General features: G+C 37.6%; 1 protein-coding gene across 1 annotated transcript; it reads right to left on the bottom strand.

Moving 5' to 3' along the window:
* Positions 1–988: 988 nt before the first annotated feature.
* Positions 989–9,769, bottom strand: Tbx22 (T-box transcription factor 22). The gene is made up of 8 exons (XM_005085952.4): positions 9,577–9,769; positions 8,846–9,023; positions 7,982–8,083; positions 6,465–6,639; positions 5,357–5,521; positions 4,971–5,035; positions 4,479–4,564; positions 989–1,730 (listed from the first exon to the last, which is right to left on the bottom strand). The coding sequence occupies exons 1-8, from the start codon at positions 9,758–9,760 to the stop codon at positions 1,090–1,092; spliced, it is 1,596 nt and encodes a 531-aa protein (XP_005086009.1). The 5' UTR covers positions 9,761–9,769; the 3' UTR covers positions 989–1,089.
* Between the last annotated feature and the right edge of the window lie 6,764 nt (positions 9,770–16,533).

Here is a 16,533-nt window from a genome sequence, read left to right as displayed (position 1 = left end):
GTTTGACAGATTTCCTAGTGGTGGTAAAAGTCAATTCTTACTGCTATAATTAAAGAACTTTTGCTTAATAAAATACCTTTAATTATTGCTGTAAATGCTTATACCTCATTGACTTTAAAGACATGTGTTGAATACATAGGCCATAGTTTTATAATTCTTTTCAGAAATTTAGGAATTGATGAAGTATACTATTCAAATTAAAAAACTAAAATAAAGTTTTACTTTTTAATTTTATCCATGTCCTCTACCATGACTAACACACATTATGTGAAAAATTGGAATTAAATTCTGCCAATGTAATGCTACTTTCATATCTATAGACTCAAATCTGTTCTCTCCCTTCAAGTACTGTTTCAGTTGTTTTAAAGGACTAAAACCACATGTTTTAATATGTAGAATAAATAGGCTTTTTGGAAGGATATGTTAACAGACTTTCTATGTGAAATGTTCAAAACTAAAAGGAAACAAAGATATAAGTTATTTGAAATGCTTTACCTTTCATTTGATCTTTGTATCCTCTTCAGAATTACATATTATTCAGGCTACAACGATTAATTAAAAACAATAATTGGAATTTTGTGTGCCTGTCTATAGCTTAAAATTATAATGACTATTTCCTTCAGCAGCAAAATATAAATCAGAAAAATGATTCAATTTTGTCATAATTACTTGATGGATATTCATAATGTAGCCAACCCTCATAGATAAGACTGAAATACATTTTTGTTTTTACACAAATTATATCCATCTTGTTTTGGTCTCTGTTAATAGGTAAAGCACAGATGTATGGTGAGTTGACAATGCTGTAGTTGGAGACAATCTCCTGGTGTTAATTATCATTGATGGCTTAACTTACCAAATTATATTTATTAAGTAACTAACTTGAGGACCAAGTCTATTATGTCACATTTTTACAGGTCATATTATTTAGAAATTCTTGTAAACATTTGTCATTTCAAATTCAAAACAAAACAATACTGTTTGGTAAGGAAGTTTTTAGGAGATGTTGTCCTTCCTTTTGTTAAAAATAAAGAAAATAGGTGCTTACATGTAATGTAGTCAAATGCTTAAAATGTGATTGTTGTCCCATTAAAGGCAATGGTTGACTGCTGGATACCAATTGGAATGATCACATCTGCCTTCTTTAAAAGAAGTCTGACTGTTGTCATTTTCATTGAGATGGTTGGTAGCATTTTCGCGTCTAGATGGCATGGATATGTTGTACCTATAACATCCATAGGAGGGATGAAAAGGGCAACTGAGTGTTTCTTGGGCAATGGGGTTTTGCTGGAAAATATTTCCAGGATTCTGTAATCCATATAACACTTGATTGGCAGAATGAGATGCTTGTAGACACTGCCCATTGCAATCTTCACGTAAGCCACTGTTTGAATTGATGATGCCCCTGTTTGAATTGATGATGCCCCTGGAGGATACCATAGGCATTTCCATCTTGAGTGGGGGTAAAACCTGAGAACTGCTGAAGCTTGGTAGCCTTTCAGGAGTAGGTAAGACAAGAGGTTGTGGTCGCCAAACATTAGTTGGACAAATCTTGTAACAGAAGGGTAGGTTTACATTGTGCAGGTATGTCTCTGGATAGGTCCTTCCAAAGGAGCTTGGAGGAATGTGAAGGGAAGGAGTAGGTGGAGAACAAGATGGAGAGAGTAAGGTGTTAGAAGGAGAGGGAGCTCCACCACTAGAGGTCACTGGAGATGAGCCACTGCTTCCACCTGTGAAAGACAAGTCAGTCAGTGACTAGTCAACTTGATTTTCCTGCTGAACCACTAATCATATCTATTGCTCTTTCTGTCCAATACTTGGAGTGGTTTTCTTTGCAAGTTCACATTCTTTTGGCTTGGTAAAACATATTTTTATTCCTCTGACTGACTGTAAATATGATAGCTCTACTACTGTCAGCACTGCTACTGTGGCACTACTAATTTACATTCCTGAACATTCAGTATGCTCCAGGTCTTTACATTGTATCCAATAGTTACACAAGTCCTATATATAACTCAGCCAATAACATATTACTGATAAAAATTAACCTTTTACTTTTTAAACTGCCTATTGTACAAAATAATTCAGTTTTTGGGATTTTACAGATCTTTTTAGTGTAAAACTCAAGTAAATGTAAAATAATTTTATTGATGAAAAAACATATTAACAATAAACATTTAGTCTAATATGAAAATAGTAGATAGGGAGGTTTCCATGGTTCTTTTCTATTAAGAAATGAAGACAGCATTTCAAGTTAAGAAACACCAGGGTGAGAAGGAAAGTGTTTACTCTACATCCAGTCTTTTATTGTTTGACACAGTGGTTCTCAACCTGTGGGTCATGACCCATTTGGGGGAAGCATATCAGAATTATAGTTATGAAGTGGCAATGAAATAATTTTATTGTTGGGGGGTCACCACAACATGAGGAATTGTATTAAAGTGTCATAGCATCATAAAGATTGAGAACCACTTGTTTAAGAGATAATAAGTTTAGGGGTAGTGATATTGTACAGGACAATCTAGACTCTGAGATTTATTTTTGTAAATGTTTGAATTCAATCAAGTATGTTTGACCATACTTGATGAAGTTGGGGGATTTTATTGATAATTCTGTCATTTTTCTTGGGTATTTTTGTACATGTAAATATAAATATGCACTAATAATTTAACAGCAGAATGACAAATATTTGTAATAAATCAGTCAAAATTTATTTTAAAAATGATTGCTCCACTCCCATATGAGTGAACTCTTCACATTTGAAATGGTGAAATTAACTATATTTTAAGTGATCACTTTTGTCTTTTTTATAATTAGGTTATTTGGATATTTTAAAAGTATGTTGTCTAATACTGCCAGTTGGATTGTTCTGGTAAAACAAATGTTCATAATTTTCTATGCAACTCTCTACAGCATATCAGTTCAACAAGTAATTATACTTCATTTATTCGCATAACAATTTCTTATTGTGGCATCAGTTAAAACATAAGTGTAATGTTGATGACTTGCTTTACAAAAGTAATGTTAAGTAAATGTCCCAAGACAAGTGACTTCAATGGGGTAGAGATGAATGGAGAAAGTTTTATGCTGTTTACAAATAAAAGATTCTATTTATAATTAGACATTTCAGAAATAAAGTTATAGATTATGTTACCAGAACACATGCATTATCCAACTGTGATGATGTACTGCCTGAGAAGAAACACATTATGAATATTTTTAAAGACATAACAATTAAATCGGTTGTGATGCAGAAAGGCAAGTACTGTGTGGTTTCGCACATATGTGAAATATAACAGTTGTCTTATGACAACTGAGAACATAATACTGGCTACCATATACTGAGAGAAATAGGTGTCAAATAGGGATGGGCAAATGTCAAATCAGTGGCTACTAAGGCATAGTGAGACACTAGCAAGAAGTTCACATGAGTTATTGCATTGTATGGAGACTAGAGTTAACACGATCATATTGTGCTTCTGAAAAAAAACTACACTGGATTTAGAAAATTTTCACCACATAAAGGTAACAACTGCTTGAGGAGATAAAGATGAATGAGTCTATACATTTTAATGTATACACGAATAAAAACATTACATGGTACCCCACTAAGACACACAATTTCAATGTGTAAGTAAAGGGTATTTTAAAATTCAAAAGTAGACAAAATTGTATCATATCCATGTTGTATTTAGGCCATTTTGTTCTGTTGTATGTTGAGAGTTCTTTTCTTGGCTTATTAATAAAAATTTCTTAATTATTACTTTCTGTTTGTCATAGTCATTGTTCAGTTTCAGTTTCCCTTAAAGTAGTAATGTGCCACACCCTGTATAAGAATGTATAGTATTATACTTGCATTTGTTTCTTCATAGCTTCTCTACCATTCTCATCATGCATTTTACCTTACATGCTATAGATTCTACAATATGTTGTTACCTTGCATCATATGCTCAATGACTTTGTAAATAATGTGAAAGTAAGAGCAAAGCATACATGAAAATAAGGTAGATATGATCAATTAGGGCTATTTGTAATTTTTATGTTTACTTCTCATGCAATAAAAAGGTAAATTAGAATAAGTAAAGGTAAAATGAAATGATAATTCAAACATATGATACAGATAAAAATTACTTATACAGCTAATATATTTCCAAATTAGGGCACAAATGAACCAGAGGCTCAATAGATTCTTCATAGAGATACTGTGGAATCCATGTATAATGTCATGATAAAAGTATAAAGTAACTCAATAAGCTAGATAAGCAATACATCCACCAGCAACATAACTACATTATCTCCCTTAAGTGTCAGTTTGTCTCTGTTTTTACTTTTTGCTTCCCCACATAGTAAGTACATATTGCTTGTGAACACATTTTTCTGGCATATGTTTATCCCTTTGTGTAGTATTTGGTATAATTATGACTGTTGTTACTGCATTAATACGTAAAAATAAGACCAAAAGCTAACAGTTTCCTTACTTTGTGTGTCTGCAACAAAGGTTTTAAAGTCCACAGTGAAAGAAGGCCTCCATGGGTAGGTCTCTAAGAACCCGTCCAGTACACTCCTGAAAAAAGATACCTATACTTCAGCAACTTCAGAAAACACTTGGTGAATATGATTCATATAAACTTGTTATATTTTAAGAGCAATCATCTGAACTATTATTTTTACTCATACCTAGAGTAAGTTTCTGTAAGCTCTACAAGTCTATACTACATGATATATTAACACTGTTCAGGAGGTACTGTAGAAAAAGTCATGCTTCGGGATCCAAATATGAAGTTTCTTTCCTATCACCTACTGTCCATAAAAGTGTAAGCTTCTCAGTCTCTCATCCACAGTTATCTAATCTTTAATACTCATAAAAGAAATATATAGACACTGTGTAATTGCAACTCCACTTAACTACTATTACTAGTAGTCTTTAAAGGGGCTACAGAAATATGAATTTTGAATGCTACTTTACTTACCTGTTCCTCCCAGGATCTCTGAATCCTTTGGCAAAAGGATTCCTGTCTATTTTCAGTTTGGTAATCTATGAATTCAAAAGAAAGATAAAGAGAAAAGTCCAGTCTATGTTCTCAGCAACAATGCTGCCATTGTAATGTGGGAATAAATGCAAGCATGTGAATAAGTCAGATATAAGATGATTGTCTCCTTTGCCTACTGGTCCCTTCTGCTATGATCTCCTGTTTAACAGAAGAACCATACAACCTTCTATCAAATGCCACTTGACAATGAAATAAAACTATGACTTTATTCTCCATTGTTTAAAATATAACCCATACAATGATCCTTGATTCTATCCCAAAGTCACTGAGGCCACTCCCACTTCCTGGGGTCTAGACAGTGTTACCTGCTGGTTTTGGTAAGCTGTCACAGTAGTGAATTCGGTTTCTTTAAAGGAAAATGTTTTAACACCTTCAGTAGGAAGGGACTGAATCAGGGACAGGTCAATCCTGCTGTCCTGCTCCATCACGTGCACACGGGGTTTGTACTTATGCATGGACTGCAGAATGATCTAAGGAAGAAATGGTTGGATGCCATCTGAAACACCAACGTCTCCCCAACACCACCCCCTGTTTATAATAAACACGCCCCCAAAAACTAGGTGACATTATTCAGGAAGGCTCAGATAGCCACAAAAATCAGGACTATGTTGGGGACCAAGGTCCCCAACAGAATCCCTCCTGGCTAAAGGATTTCCAGAGGAAGGCACCACAGTGACACTGACTCCATGCAGCAAATTCCTTAGTCAGATTGGGGTCTTTCCTGCTTCCAAATGTGATGACCATGTGGTGTGGCAGTGTCGTGAGTGAGTACCTGATCATCTGAAACAGATTCTGTGAGCAGTAACTGATGGTCCCAAATGTGGTCAGAATCCTGATATTCCCCACCTCCTAAATCTGGTAGTTTCCTCCTCTCCTCTTGTGGCTGGCACAAGACTAGGTTGGCATGGCACAGGTAGGAGTGTACCTAGGGAGAAGGCTCAAGGTCCAGGAACTCTGAAAATAAGTAGGAACTGACTCCTGTGGCGGCACATTGGAAATTTGCAGTCTGGATTCTCATTGGCTGCCTTGTATCCTCCCACCACACCATATCATAGGCACCCGTGTAACAATTGTGTGGACTCCAGGAAAGATGAAACCCACAGTGTTGCCAGGGAAGACATGATACCTGATAGTCCTGTGAAGTGTTCCCTACCACTCTCCACTTTGGGACTCTTTCTCTAGTTTAAACTGGTCTCTTCTTTTTGGTCTCTGGACTCTCAAGCTCCCTGCAGTCACTCCTAGAGTCCAGCACTCTTAGACGGCGGAGCTTGCCCTTTGTGGTCTCTGGCTTATTAATCCAAGAGTTTGGTTCCCAAAACATTACACACTTACAAAGAATGACCTCTTGAGGACTACCTCTGGCTGGGAGTCTTGGTACCTGCCTCCTCCAGGAGAAAGATTGAGCTCACTTACATGGCCCTTGTCATCCATCTCATTGTTGGTGAGTTTCACTCGATCAAAGGAGATGATTTGAAGCATCCAGGTTTCTCCTGAGCAAGGGGAGTCTGGGTGGACATAGAATCTGGGAGTGATGCTTGAATGGTCAGTATTCCCAGCTACCATCCATTGTGAGCTGTGATACACATACCTGAGGGAAGGAAAAAGCAAGGTGTTGCTTTAGACTCAGTCTCAGCCAGCATAAAGCAGAGGGATGGGAGGCATCAGAGTTCTCCACCTAAGAGCCTCACCAAATATTAAAAGGCTTATTCCAAAGGTTAGCAAATAAACCCAAGATCCAACTTCATTTTCACAGAGCGGTCAAACACAACAAACAAAGAATCAGTAAAGATGCATATGCCACCAAAATACAATGCAGTGTCTGGGTGAGTGAAAACAGCATGGGATATCGGAGTCTTGTATTTCCTCACAGAAACTGGAGCAGGAATCGGTCTGATTCATCTTCCCACTGCAGGGATGCCGTAAAAATTCACAAATGACAAGCGAGCAAGAAGCACAAGGAATGAAACAGAAGGCTAAGCCTTATCTATGTCTGTTTAGCCCATGCTTAATAGTTTCATTTTAAGTCCTTTCAGAAAACTCCAAAGGAACTCCGCCCCGTGTGGCCTCCGTGCTGATTTTCGGACCTTTTGCGACATCAAACTGAGGATTTACTCAGCATTCCCCTAACCTGCCTCAGTGCCCGTCGAAAAGCTGTGTCTGTTTCCAGGTCTAGGAAGTTCTAACCAGCTGGTGAGTTGCACTTTCTTTCCTTGAGAGGCAGTTATGGTGCTAGATCAGCTCTCCCCTAGGGTCAGGCTCCCTTGGGCTCTTGGCACATGTGGGCTACATTCTCACCATCCTCCCCTTCACTTCAGAGTTCCCAGTAAAAGCATCATTAGGACATCGCTTCTGGGCTGCTAGCTCAAAAGGTTCTTATCTTTACAACAATTTGCCCCCTGTAGTCCAGCCTCCTCAAGGTCTTCAAGAAAAAACAAAAAAGAAGAAGAAGAAAAGAATCCCGGCACTGTCTGGATCGGGCATACATCCAAAAAAAGAGACAATATAAGGCCAAAAACCTGGCCCTGATTCTCAGACCCCGCTACTACATTTGGGCAAATCATGACATAATTTGTGAACCTGCCCAGATTACAGCCTACTCCCAGAAGCCAGGGTCCACCGTGAGCCTAAGGAATGTCTTTCTAAATATTTTCGAATGTCTTCCCTCTGGGATGCCAGAGCATCCACACTTTGCATACCTAAGGCACAAGCAGTGGGTGGTCTTAGGGTACAATAAGGAGCCCTTTGACACCAACTTCCATAAGGAATGGGAAAGATTCCTTCACTTCACAAATGAGAAAATTCAACTATCTGAGTCCAAGGATGAGCAATCCTCTCTCCTCAACAGGTATGCTTTTGTTCTGATCCTGCTGTCAGGACTGATGCCTTCAATCTCTGTCCCCAGCCTGCTTGGACCACATCAACCACATTACCTATAACGTTTGGAATCCACTGGTACCACATCCATAATCACATAGTATTGCTTCGCTGGGTCCAGCCCTTTCACCTTGATCCGAACAGAAGGAAACATACGCCTGTGGGAAAGAAAATAGAAGTTTGGATGGGAAATAGAACCTGATGTGGGAGATATTAGAGACGAAAGAAGATGAGTTATGGACAAATACAGTACCCTCCCCTTTTCCATGATATGCTCAGGAAGTGGCATTTGTTACAGAAGAAAAATGTGGCTGATTTAAAAGTCCTAGATTTCCTAGAGGATGAAGAGTCCTTATCCATGACCCCCCACACAACATTCAAAATTATAAGAGAGCAAGTAGGACAGGAAAAGTTTCATTCCTTTCCTGTACTTTTAGTAGAAGATGGGTATATGAGGTAGATTTGCAAATGCTTAAATTAGGACTAATTAGGAGGCTGCCCCACACCAAATGGTTAGCTTGTACAAAGGCCAGCTTCCCAGTGGTTTGAGCCAGGGATGGTGTGCTGGACAGTGGATGGAGTATTGTCTGCTATTTTCTAGCCTTAAGCTGAGAGGCTGGCTACAGAGCTGAGAAGTTGGAGAGACATCTGACACTTGCCTGCCCTTGCAGGTCTAGATTTCTGCATACAGTGCTGCAAAGGCAGGAGTTGGAAGAGTGAGTTCTTGGCGTAAGGATGTATCAGAAAATATGAATAGACTATTTAATGCAGCGAGGTATTTCCCAGAGCAACAGACTGAGTAGTCTGTGGCTTTCTAAAGTCTGCCAGAGTGGGGAGAGGGAGGAGTTTCACATTACAAAGCTGGATTCTCCATACAGTCTACCGTGTATGATTCAGGGAAATCACTGCCCCAGCCGAACCTGCCAGCCTTGGTAATGATCATTTCAGTCCCGATGTCGTGGAATCTCTTCCATAGGTCTGATCCCTGAAGCTCCACTTGGATAATGTTTTTTTCATGCCGACTTTCCTGGCCGATGCTCTCGCCGCCAGAGCAGGAGGAGAAAACAGTTTTTGAAGATTCCGCCTTGAGTCGCTTTTCTGCTAGACATGGGGTTTGTGAGTTTGGCAGGTTGCACACACTTTTTTGTCAGGAGACTATCTTTGAACTGACAGACTCCGTCCTTCCCCCTAGAAACTCCAGAGTCTGGTGTTTAAGTTCCTCCACGAAACCCTTTGTGGTTTCATAGTGGAGAGAGGGATCCAATTTGCATCCCACAAAAGGTGGGACCCTTAAATTTTCTCACCCCTAACCCCCCATAAGCTGAATCTGAAACTAGATTTCCTCGGGGGGATTTGAGGAACACCCTGCTGAGTCTTAGCATATTTGTAAGGGTTGTGTGACTCACTTCTCTGAAAGTAAGTGGGACCCTCCTTTTCATCGCAAACAAATCACAGCATTTCCAGTGCGATTCAGACTCTGAATTTTGTACTCAAGTCAGGTTGCTAATGTGTTCCGCAATCCAGAACCTGACCTATGGCCTGAGCCAGAACATCCTTTCCACAGCACAATGAACCAGGCAAAGAAGATCCCAGCCAGCCAGCGCTGTGCTGTGAAGCGCTCAGGGTTACCGGGCTGCTTGAGTGTACTCACCCCGCGGCTCGGAATCCCCAGAAGTGCTGCTGGGTACCTCCTCTTCCTCCTCCTCTTTCTGTACACACTGCTCTTCCTGCAGCTCAGGCTGCATCTCCTCTCTTGAGTCTTGAGATTTTCTTTTGCTGGGTCTCCCCATCAAGGCCTCCACCGAGAAGGCTTGTGCTCGAGAGCTCAGAGCCATCCCTGGAGGGGAAGAAGTGAATGTGTGCTGCAAAGTTTCAACCTGAGCTGGGATAGGGAGGGAGGGGGAGAGGGAGGGAGCAGATTAGAGGCAAGGGAGGAAAAGCTCACAGAACGAAGTCTTCAATCTGAAAAGCAAATTTTGGATCCGCACTTTAACAACAAAAAAATTCCCCCCTCTGTTATATATGATACATATACCTATATTTTTATTTAAATAGACAAATTAGTCGAAATCCTACGATATATCCCTTCCTTTTGAGTTTTCCTCCCTCTCAGTGGACATATGTGTACCAAAAGCCCTCAGATTCCTGATTTTGGAACCTGCCAGAGCCCAGAGATTGGCAAATGCTGTTTTTTTTTGGGGGGGGGGACAGACCTGCCACCAAGGGCTCACGCCAAAGCGATTGGGAGATTCTGTTGCATCCGACTGAGTGAGTACCCAGCAGGTCACAACCTCCACTGTTTGTTTTGGAAGCTGTTGAAACACACACACACACACACACACACACACACACACACACACACACACACACACACACACACACAAAGCACTGTGAGTGGCATTTTAGAGTCTGTTAGGGAGGAGAAACTGGGGGTTGGTTGGAATAGGGCTCCAGATAGGAGGGAGGAAAGAGGAGGAGAAGGAGACACAAGGTTATTGTTTTACATTAAATTGTAAACTGCTAAGACATGTGAAATAATTGCCCACGAGGGGCCACTTTTCCAAGAAAGAACAAATATTACTTAACCAGACTCAGATAAATTTATCTAGGATTTTCGCTCTCCAGTGACACCACTGGAAACACAGAAGAGAGTGTAAGCTTTCTGAGCTATGTAGTTAGGACCTTAAACAGGCAGTGTAGAAAAATGTAACCATATAACCTCTTTTTATTAATGGGGGGGCGCTCAAGGAAGGAGTGGCAAGAGTATCCCAGACACCACAATCAAAGATTAAAATCAACCTGTACCTTCTAGTCCTGCTTCTTCAGGTCTTCATACCCTCTTCAAATTCACAAAACCAATCTAAAGACATGGAGTCTTTGCTTTCAACAATGTGTTGAAAAATTAAAGTGTTGAACTATGAAGTAATTGGTTTCAGTGCCTTCTGAAATATCTTCCTGAGTTGGGGTTGCTTTTCCTTAAAGTGAATAACAACATTCTTTGTGTTCAGAAGAGACTATCATTACCATTTCCAAAGAATACTTTTGCCTGCAAATGTGACTTTTGTGGCTGTCACTTGGTTACTCACTTTTCATCAGCAGTAGCAAGTCAGGTGCCCTTGGACTCTTGTGAACCAAATACAAGCTGGTGACATTTGTACATTTCAGGAAATGTTCTTCTGTTCTCCTTGGATATGTTTAATCAAAAGGCATTCAAAGTCAATTCAAATCCAGTTACAATAGAATGGAATTACAATGAACTTACAATATCTAAACGGCGAGTTTAAGAATGAAAGGCTCTTAAAGCATTTCAATTTCAACTATGTAACTGGAAGCTTAAATTTTCCATGGGATAATTGTGAAAGAAGTGGTGGGTCATTCAGCCATGGGGAGGACAAATTTAGGTAACTGAGTATAGGTCAAATTACTCTGATGATTTTGGATGCCACAGCAAAGACTTTGTTGTAGTTTGAATTCTACTGAAGGGTGTGATCTAATATAGAGCTTGGAAGACACCACCTTTATTCTAGGGATGCAGAGTAGAGCTGACAAGGCAAGGAGAATTCCAGTGTACAAAATGCTTGGATTGAAAACATACAGGATTGGATATAATCGTTGCCACAATTCATGGAGTTTTCTTTCATCTATTAAAGTCCAGAGGCAGAATATTTGTTATTCATTCTTACTTATAGTATATATACATATATGCATATATATTATTATATATTCTTATCTAAAAAGCACTGTTCAGAAACAGAAAAGTCAAGAGTTTATTGGCTAATTTTAGTCTCCTAATAACCATATAGCACTTGAATTATTGTCTCCCTGTTTGAGAATTTTTCTGCTTTTGAACCTGACACATTTTATTTATGAACGACAGAGTACTGCCTTGTGTAGCAAAGGGAGACTTTGCTCAGTAGAGGTTTTTGAAGAGATCTCTACAAAAGTTAGGTAAAGGATGTTTGTTACAATGTCAGCTCTAGTATTTCATGCAGTCTAACATGATATGATTTTCTTTAACCAAGGAAATAGCGTATCTTGGAATACAAGTTCCTGTCTTACAAGAAATGCCTTCCTTAATATTTACTATGCGCATGTAATTTAGTCATCCAGAAGTTTCTTATTTGAGTAACCTAAACCTTTCCTATTCCCATTTTAGTAATTATCTGATGACATTACACTGAGAAAAATGTAGTTCTGCTCATGCTTACGTTTGCTGGGCTAAGGTGCAAGTAATTTTGTTACCTTGTATTTACAAGAGTCAAGCATGGCAGAAAGAGCTTGGCAGTCTTCTCGGTTGCTCATGGGCTTGAGGACAATTCACTATGTATACCCTATATATGCCCAGACGTCTCCATTCTGTAGACTCTAGGTTTAATCCAGGAATCAATAAGATCCTTCAAAATAGATTCTTTGTCATAGTGTGGCAGGGAAAATGGAGAAAGAGGATTGCATTCATTAAAGGGCATATGATTTATTATAACTCTTCTTGAATATGAAATTTGTACCTAAAAACGATATAAAAAGTAATTTTATCTCTATCAAACACTGTCATATCTTTTTAATAAAGATAAACAGGTACATTATTATAGATTTTATAATACAGAGAATGAAAATATAGCTTCTAGTGAAGTGTATATGCATGGAAGGATAACTTATCCTTCAAAGAACTAAGCTTACCTAGAAGAAAGATTATCCTGATTCTGTAGTACTCACTAAAACTTTGACACCAAAGTTATATGAGGAGATATTTCAATTCCCACTCTTCATTTGGAGATAATTGTTTCAAATATGTATGTGATATATGCATCTGTCTGTGTATTTTCATACAAATACTGTATAATAAAATTAGATCTTGGAGCCTGACTGAACACCTAATTCTTCTCTTTAGTAGAAGCACAAGCAACTTCATGATGGTGATTGTTTCCTTAAATTGTTATTATTTCTCTCCCTTGATTTTCAATCCCCAAGATTATGGTGTTTTTATGTAGTGACAACCTTGTAGAAATCGAATCAGAAACAAGCCCCTCCTCTTCATGCCTTTTTTTTTAGATCTAGAAAGAATCCCAGGGAAATATAGTCAAGAATTGTCAGATATGAACTGCTTCCCAATATCATTTGAGTACCTGAATTTAACATTTCCTGAACTTGTCAAGTTACATGAAACAAGAAACATTCTTTGTTTGCTTAAGTGAGTTTCAGATGAATTTTCTTCACTTATAGACAGAAGAAATCCTGAAAAATACATTCATATTGACAAGGTTTTCCTTCCCTTTTTCTTCTTTCCCACAAAAGTAGCTTTATGGATAAGTTAATCATGAACTATCGATCTTTGAGGACTGTATACCTCCAATACAAACTAGAATGTTAGATGACTAATCTGAGTTCTTATAGGATCTCCCAGGAATATTAAAATAAGCAGGCAGACTTTGGGTTCACATAGATTTAATTCTACTTCTGTCTGCACTACCTTCTGAGTGGTTTACAAAAATCTTTTTGTTGGCATAAAATAATTTTTCCCCTAGGCATCTAAGCTTTTACCTATAATTCTGTCATCATAGACTATGTTTCTGTAGGAGGATAGATCTATAAGAAGGTCAAGTAAAATAATGTCTACAAACCACTTAGCGCAATGCCTAAATAAAGGTTCAAACTTGTAGTCAACATTAAAGAGATAAGAAAAGTTAATTTCAAGAGTGTGTTAATCTTTGTATCAGCTGCACATTTGTAAGTTGAGTCCACATTCTAGAAGGAGAAAACATTCAGGCCAATGTTAAAAGGCCAAAGTTTTGGTTAAATCTTACATAAGACTGAAAAGGCCAAATGTGTTTAAAGACTAATCATTGTTAAGTTGTGGCTTTTTAAATAATTAAAATCAATTAATGAAGTCAAAATAGTACATTTGGGTTTTAAAATTCCATGGAAATGCATCTAGTAGAACTCATAATTTGACTTTATTAACTTTGCTTTTGTAATATTTCGGTGTTCTATCAATGCAATGCAAGTGCATATTCTCATGTAATTAGATGGATTTGTAAATGATAAGCCAATAACATATAACTGTTTTCTTACTCTAGAGATTTGAGGTAAATGCTCTAACAAATATTAAATAAATTCTCACTGAGGATCCTTCACTTTCTGGTTTGCATTAATTTGGTATGATCTCTCAAAAACTTTTGTGAGCTTATTAATCTAACAATTGAGTTAGGCTAGCATATGAGTTATGCATGAAAAACATTGTCACCATTGCTCTTAGGGAGAATTAGGGAACAAAGACAATGGAGATCAATTCTTATCTTTACCAGTTGTTTTCTTCTTGAGGGGAGGGATGGAAACTTAGCTGAAGGAAAGTTATTTTGTTAAATGTAATTTTGTTTTATTGCTATAAAATACTGAATCCCTTCTTATACTAGAACATTAAGCTAAGTCTCATATTTCTCATACTGAAATCCATGTAACTCTTTTTCCAGTTAATTCATGACTTAAAGTTACTAGATTTTCTCAGTTTCTTGTTAGCAGTTTTTTCCTCAGAACTCTAAGGATAATTTTGTCCTTGAGTAATTTCTGACAAAGTCAATGGATAAGAGAAAAGAATAAAATGAACACACATGTGGCCCTACTGTATAGTGACCTGAGTAACTGCAAAAATAGGCATTGTCTATTCATCTCAGCTTCTTCAGGAGTAGCATGGTGTACATAATTAATAACTGTGTGTCTTACATCTTTCAGTCTTCACTCATTAAAACATCAAACTTGAATCAAATCTACACCTTTAAGTTACCACTCTGTTGCTCCATTGGCACTATTAAAATAATATGTTCTGATTGTGTGTATGTATCAAATCATCATCTTGTATTCCATAAATATGTACAACTATTGTATTATTCCAATATTGGAGTGTGAAGTAAAGCTTAGGTCTTAGCATGTGCAGGGCCCTATGTTCAATTTTCAGTGCCTAAGTAAACAAGCAAACCAACATAACTGCAGGAGTATAAAAATATGACCAGAGTCAGTCACTTGAAAAGTAATATACTAAATTTATTCCAATAATGAATTACTGGAAGATATTTTAAGAATCATTTCATTTCTCTAAAGCTAGAGGAAAATGTTCTTTTATAATTCTCTACCACATAGGTTTTCACCAAAGGATTTTATATGCGAGCAATTCAGTCCAAACACTGACTCCAAATCAGAGGTGCATGTTCCTCTAATTTTCTCTAATCTAAACTTGCATGAACCCGACTTGGCACAAAGAAGGAAAGCTTCACGACATAGGATGTAGTCCATCAAATCTCATGCATCTGTAATCTCTATAACTCTTTTAGGTATTCTAGTATATCCTCACTCCTTAATTTATTACTCTGTTCCCTTATGCTCAGGGCAAGTGAATAAGGTGTAAATGAATTCCTTCCATATCTCAATAATGATCTTTACTGGATCAGGGATCAGCAGTACCTAGCACCTACCAAGGTGGTAGGATGAAGTGTTTCCCTTAAGTCTATCAAAATATTAAATGTAGGTAGAAATCTACACTGACTATGCTTAACTCCAATGCTATGCTTACTTTTACCCACTGTTTTCCTTTACCAGGCTTTTTACACATCTAAACAAAAGGTTGTTCCTGCTTGAAGTAAATATTCATTGAGTTAGAATATCCTAGGTACCAAAAAATGTCAGTAACACCCTGTCTTGAGAAACCAAGAAAAAAGTCAGTAACAAAGTAATAAAGGGAAATATGGAGAGTTATATTAGAGGAACCACTGGAAATAAGCAAGAACATACTATTTGTATTTACCATACTTAAGTTCCTAAATAAGAAGAGGAAGGAAGAGCAAAATTGATGGCTATGTGTTTGCAAACAGAATGCCAACACTGAGACTGTGTGCTACAATAAATGCCCTGAAAACACTTCAGTCTGCTATTGCTGACTTAGAATATTTTTAAAAATTAAATGTGTAAATCATCTCAGTAAGATGACTGCCACTTCTCAAACCTCTGCCTTTGTGTCTACAGCCCAACACGAGACTCATATGACATTACCAATAAGGTTGATAGACAGTTGGAACATTCAACTACATATTTTATGATATTATCACCATAATTGTTTAAATCATGTTTGCATATTGTTTATGGAGGGTGATTTTTTAATGCAGTTATGCAAATGACACGTAAATAGTTGGATTACAGGGTTCAATGTACTAGGATTTTAGTAAGCATTAAAACAATTGGTATCAATATTCACAACTGATTTTAGGTTGTGCTTCTAATTTATTTGATCACAAGTACATACATTTTGAAAATGTCAGCCTGAAATAATGACTACTCAATATTTTATACCTTGGTTGTTGAACTTTTTTTCTTTGTCTATTTTATTTTTCCTTTTTTATTGAAAGTAAGTTCTCATATCATACATACTAATTACAGTTTCTCCTCCCTCTACTAATCCCAGTGCCTCCCCCACCCCTCCCATCCAGAATCACTCCCTTTCTGTCTCTCATTAGAAAAGAGCAGATTTCTAAGATATGAAAACAAAACATAAAAAAATAAAGTGCAATAAGATAAAACAAAAACAACCACATCGAAATGGGACAAGGCAAAGCAGCAGAAGGAA

Source organism: Mesocricetus auratus, unplaced genomic scaffold (genome assembly GCF_017639785.1).
Source record: "Mesocricetus auratus isolate SY011 unplaced genomic scaffold, BCM_Maur_2.0 Super-Scaffold_100003, whole genome shotgun sequence".
Taxonomy (NCBI): Eukaryota; Metazoa; Chordata; class Mammalia; order Rodentia; family Cricetidae; genus Mesocricetus; species Mesocricetus auratus.
The sequence above is the reverse complement of the archived record's forward strand: the minus strand, read 5'-3'. Positions and strand labels throughout refer to the sequence as shown.

Excerpts from the sequence above, each read along its gene's own strand:
- Tbx22 (XM_005085952.4), bottom strand. The coding sequence starts at position 9,760 with ATGGCTCTGAGCTCTCGAGCACAAGCCTTCTCGGTGGAGGCCTTGATG. Across the intron at positions 9,024-9,576 it reads TGGGGATTCCGAGCCGCGGG|AAAAGCGACTCAAGGCGGAA; the intron begins GTGAGTACACTC and ends CATGTCTAGCAG. Across the intron at positions 4,565-4,970 it reads AGAGATCCTGGGAGGAACAG|GAGTGTACTGGACGGGTTCT; the intron begins GTAAGTAAAGTA and ends ATCTTTTTTCAG.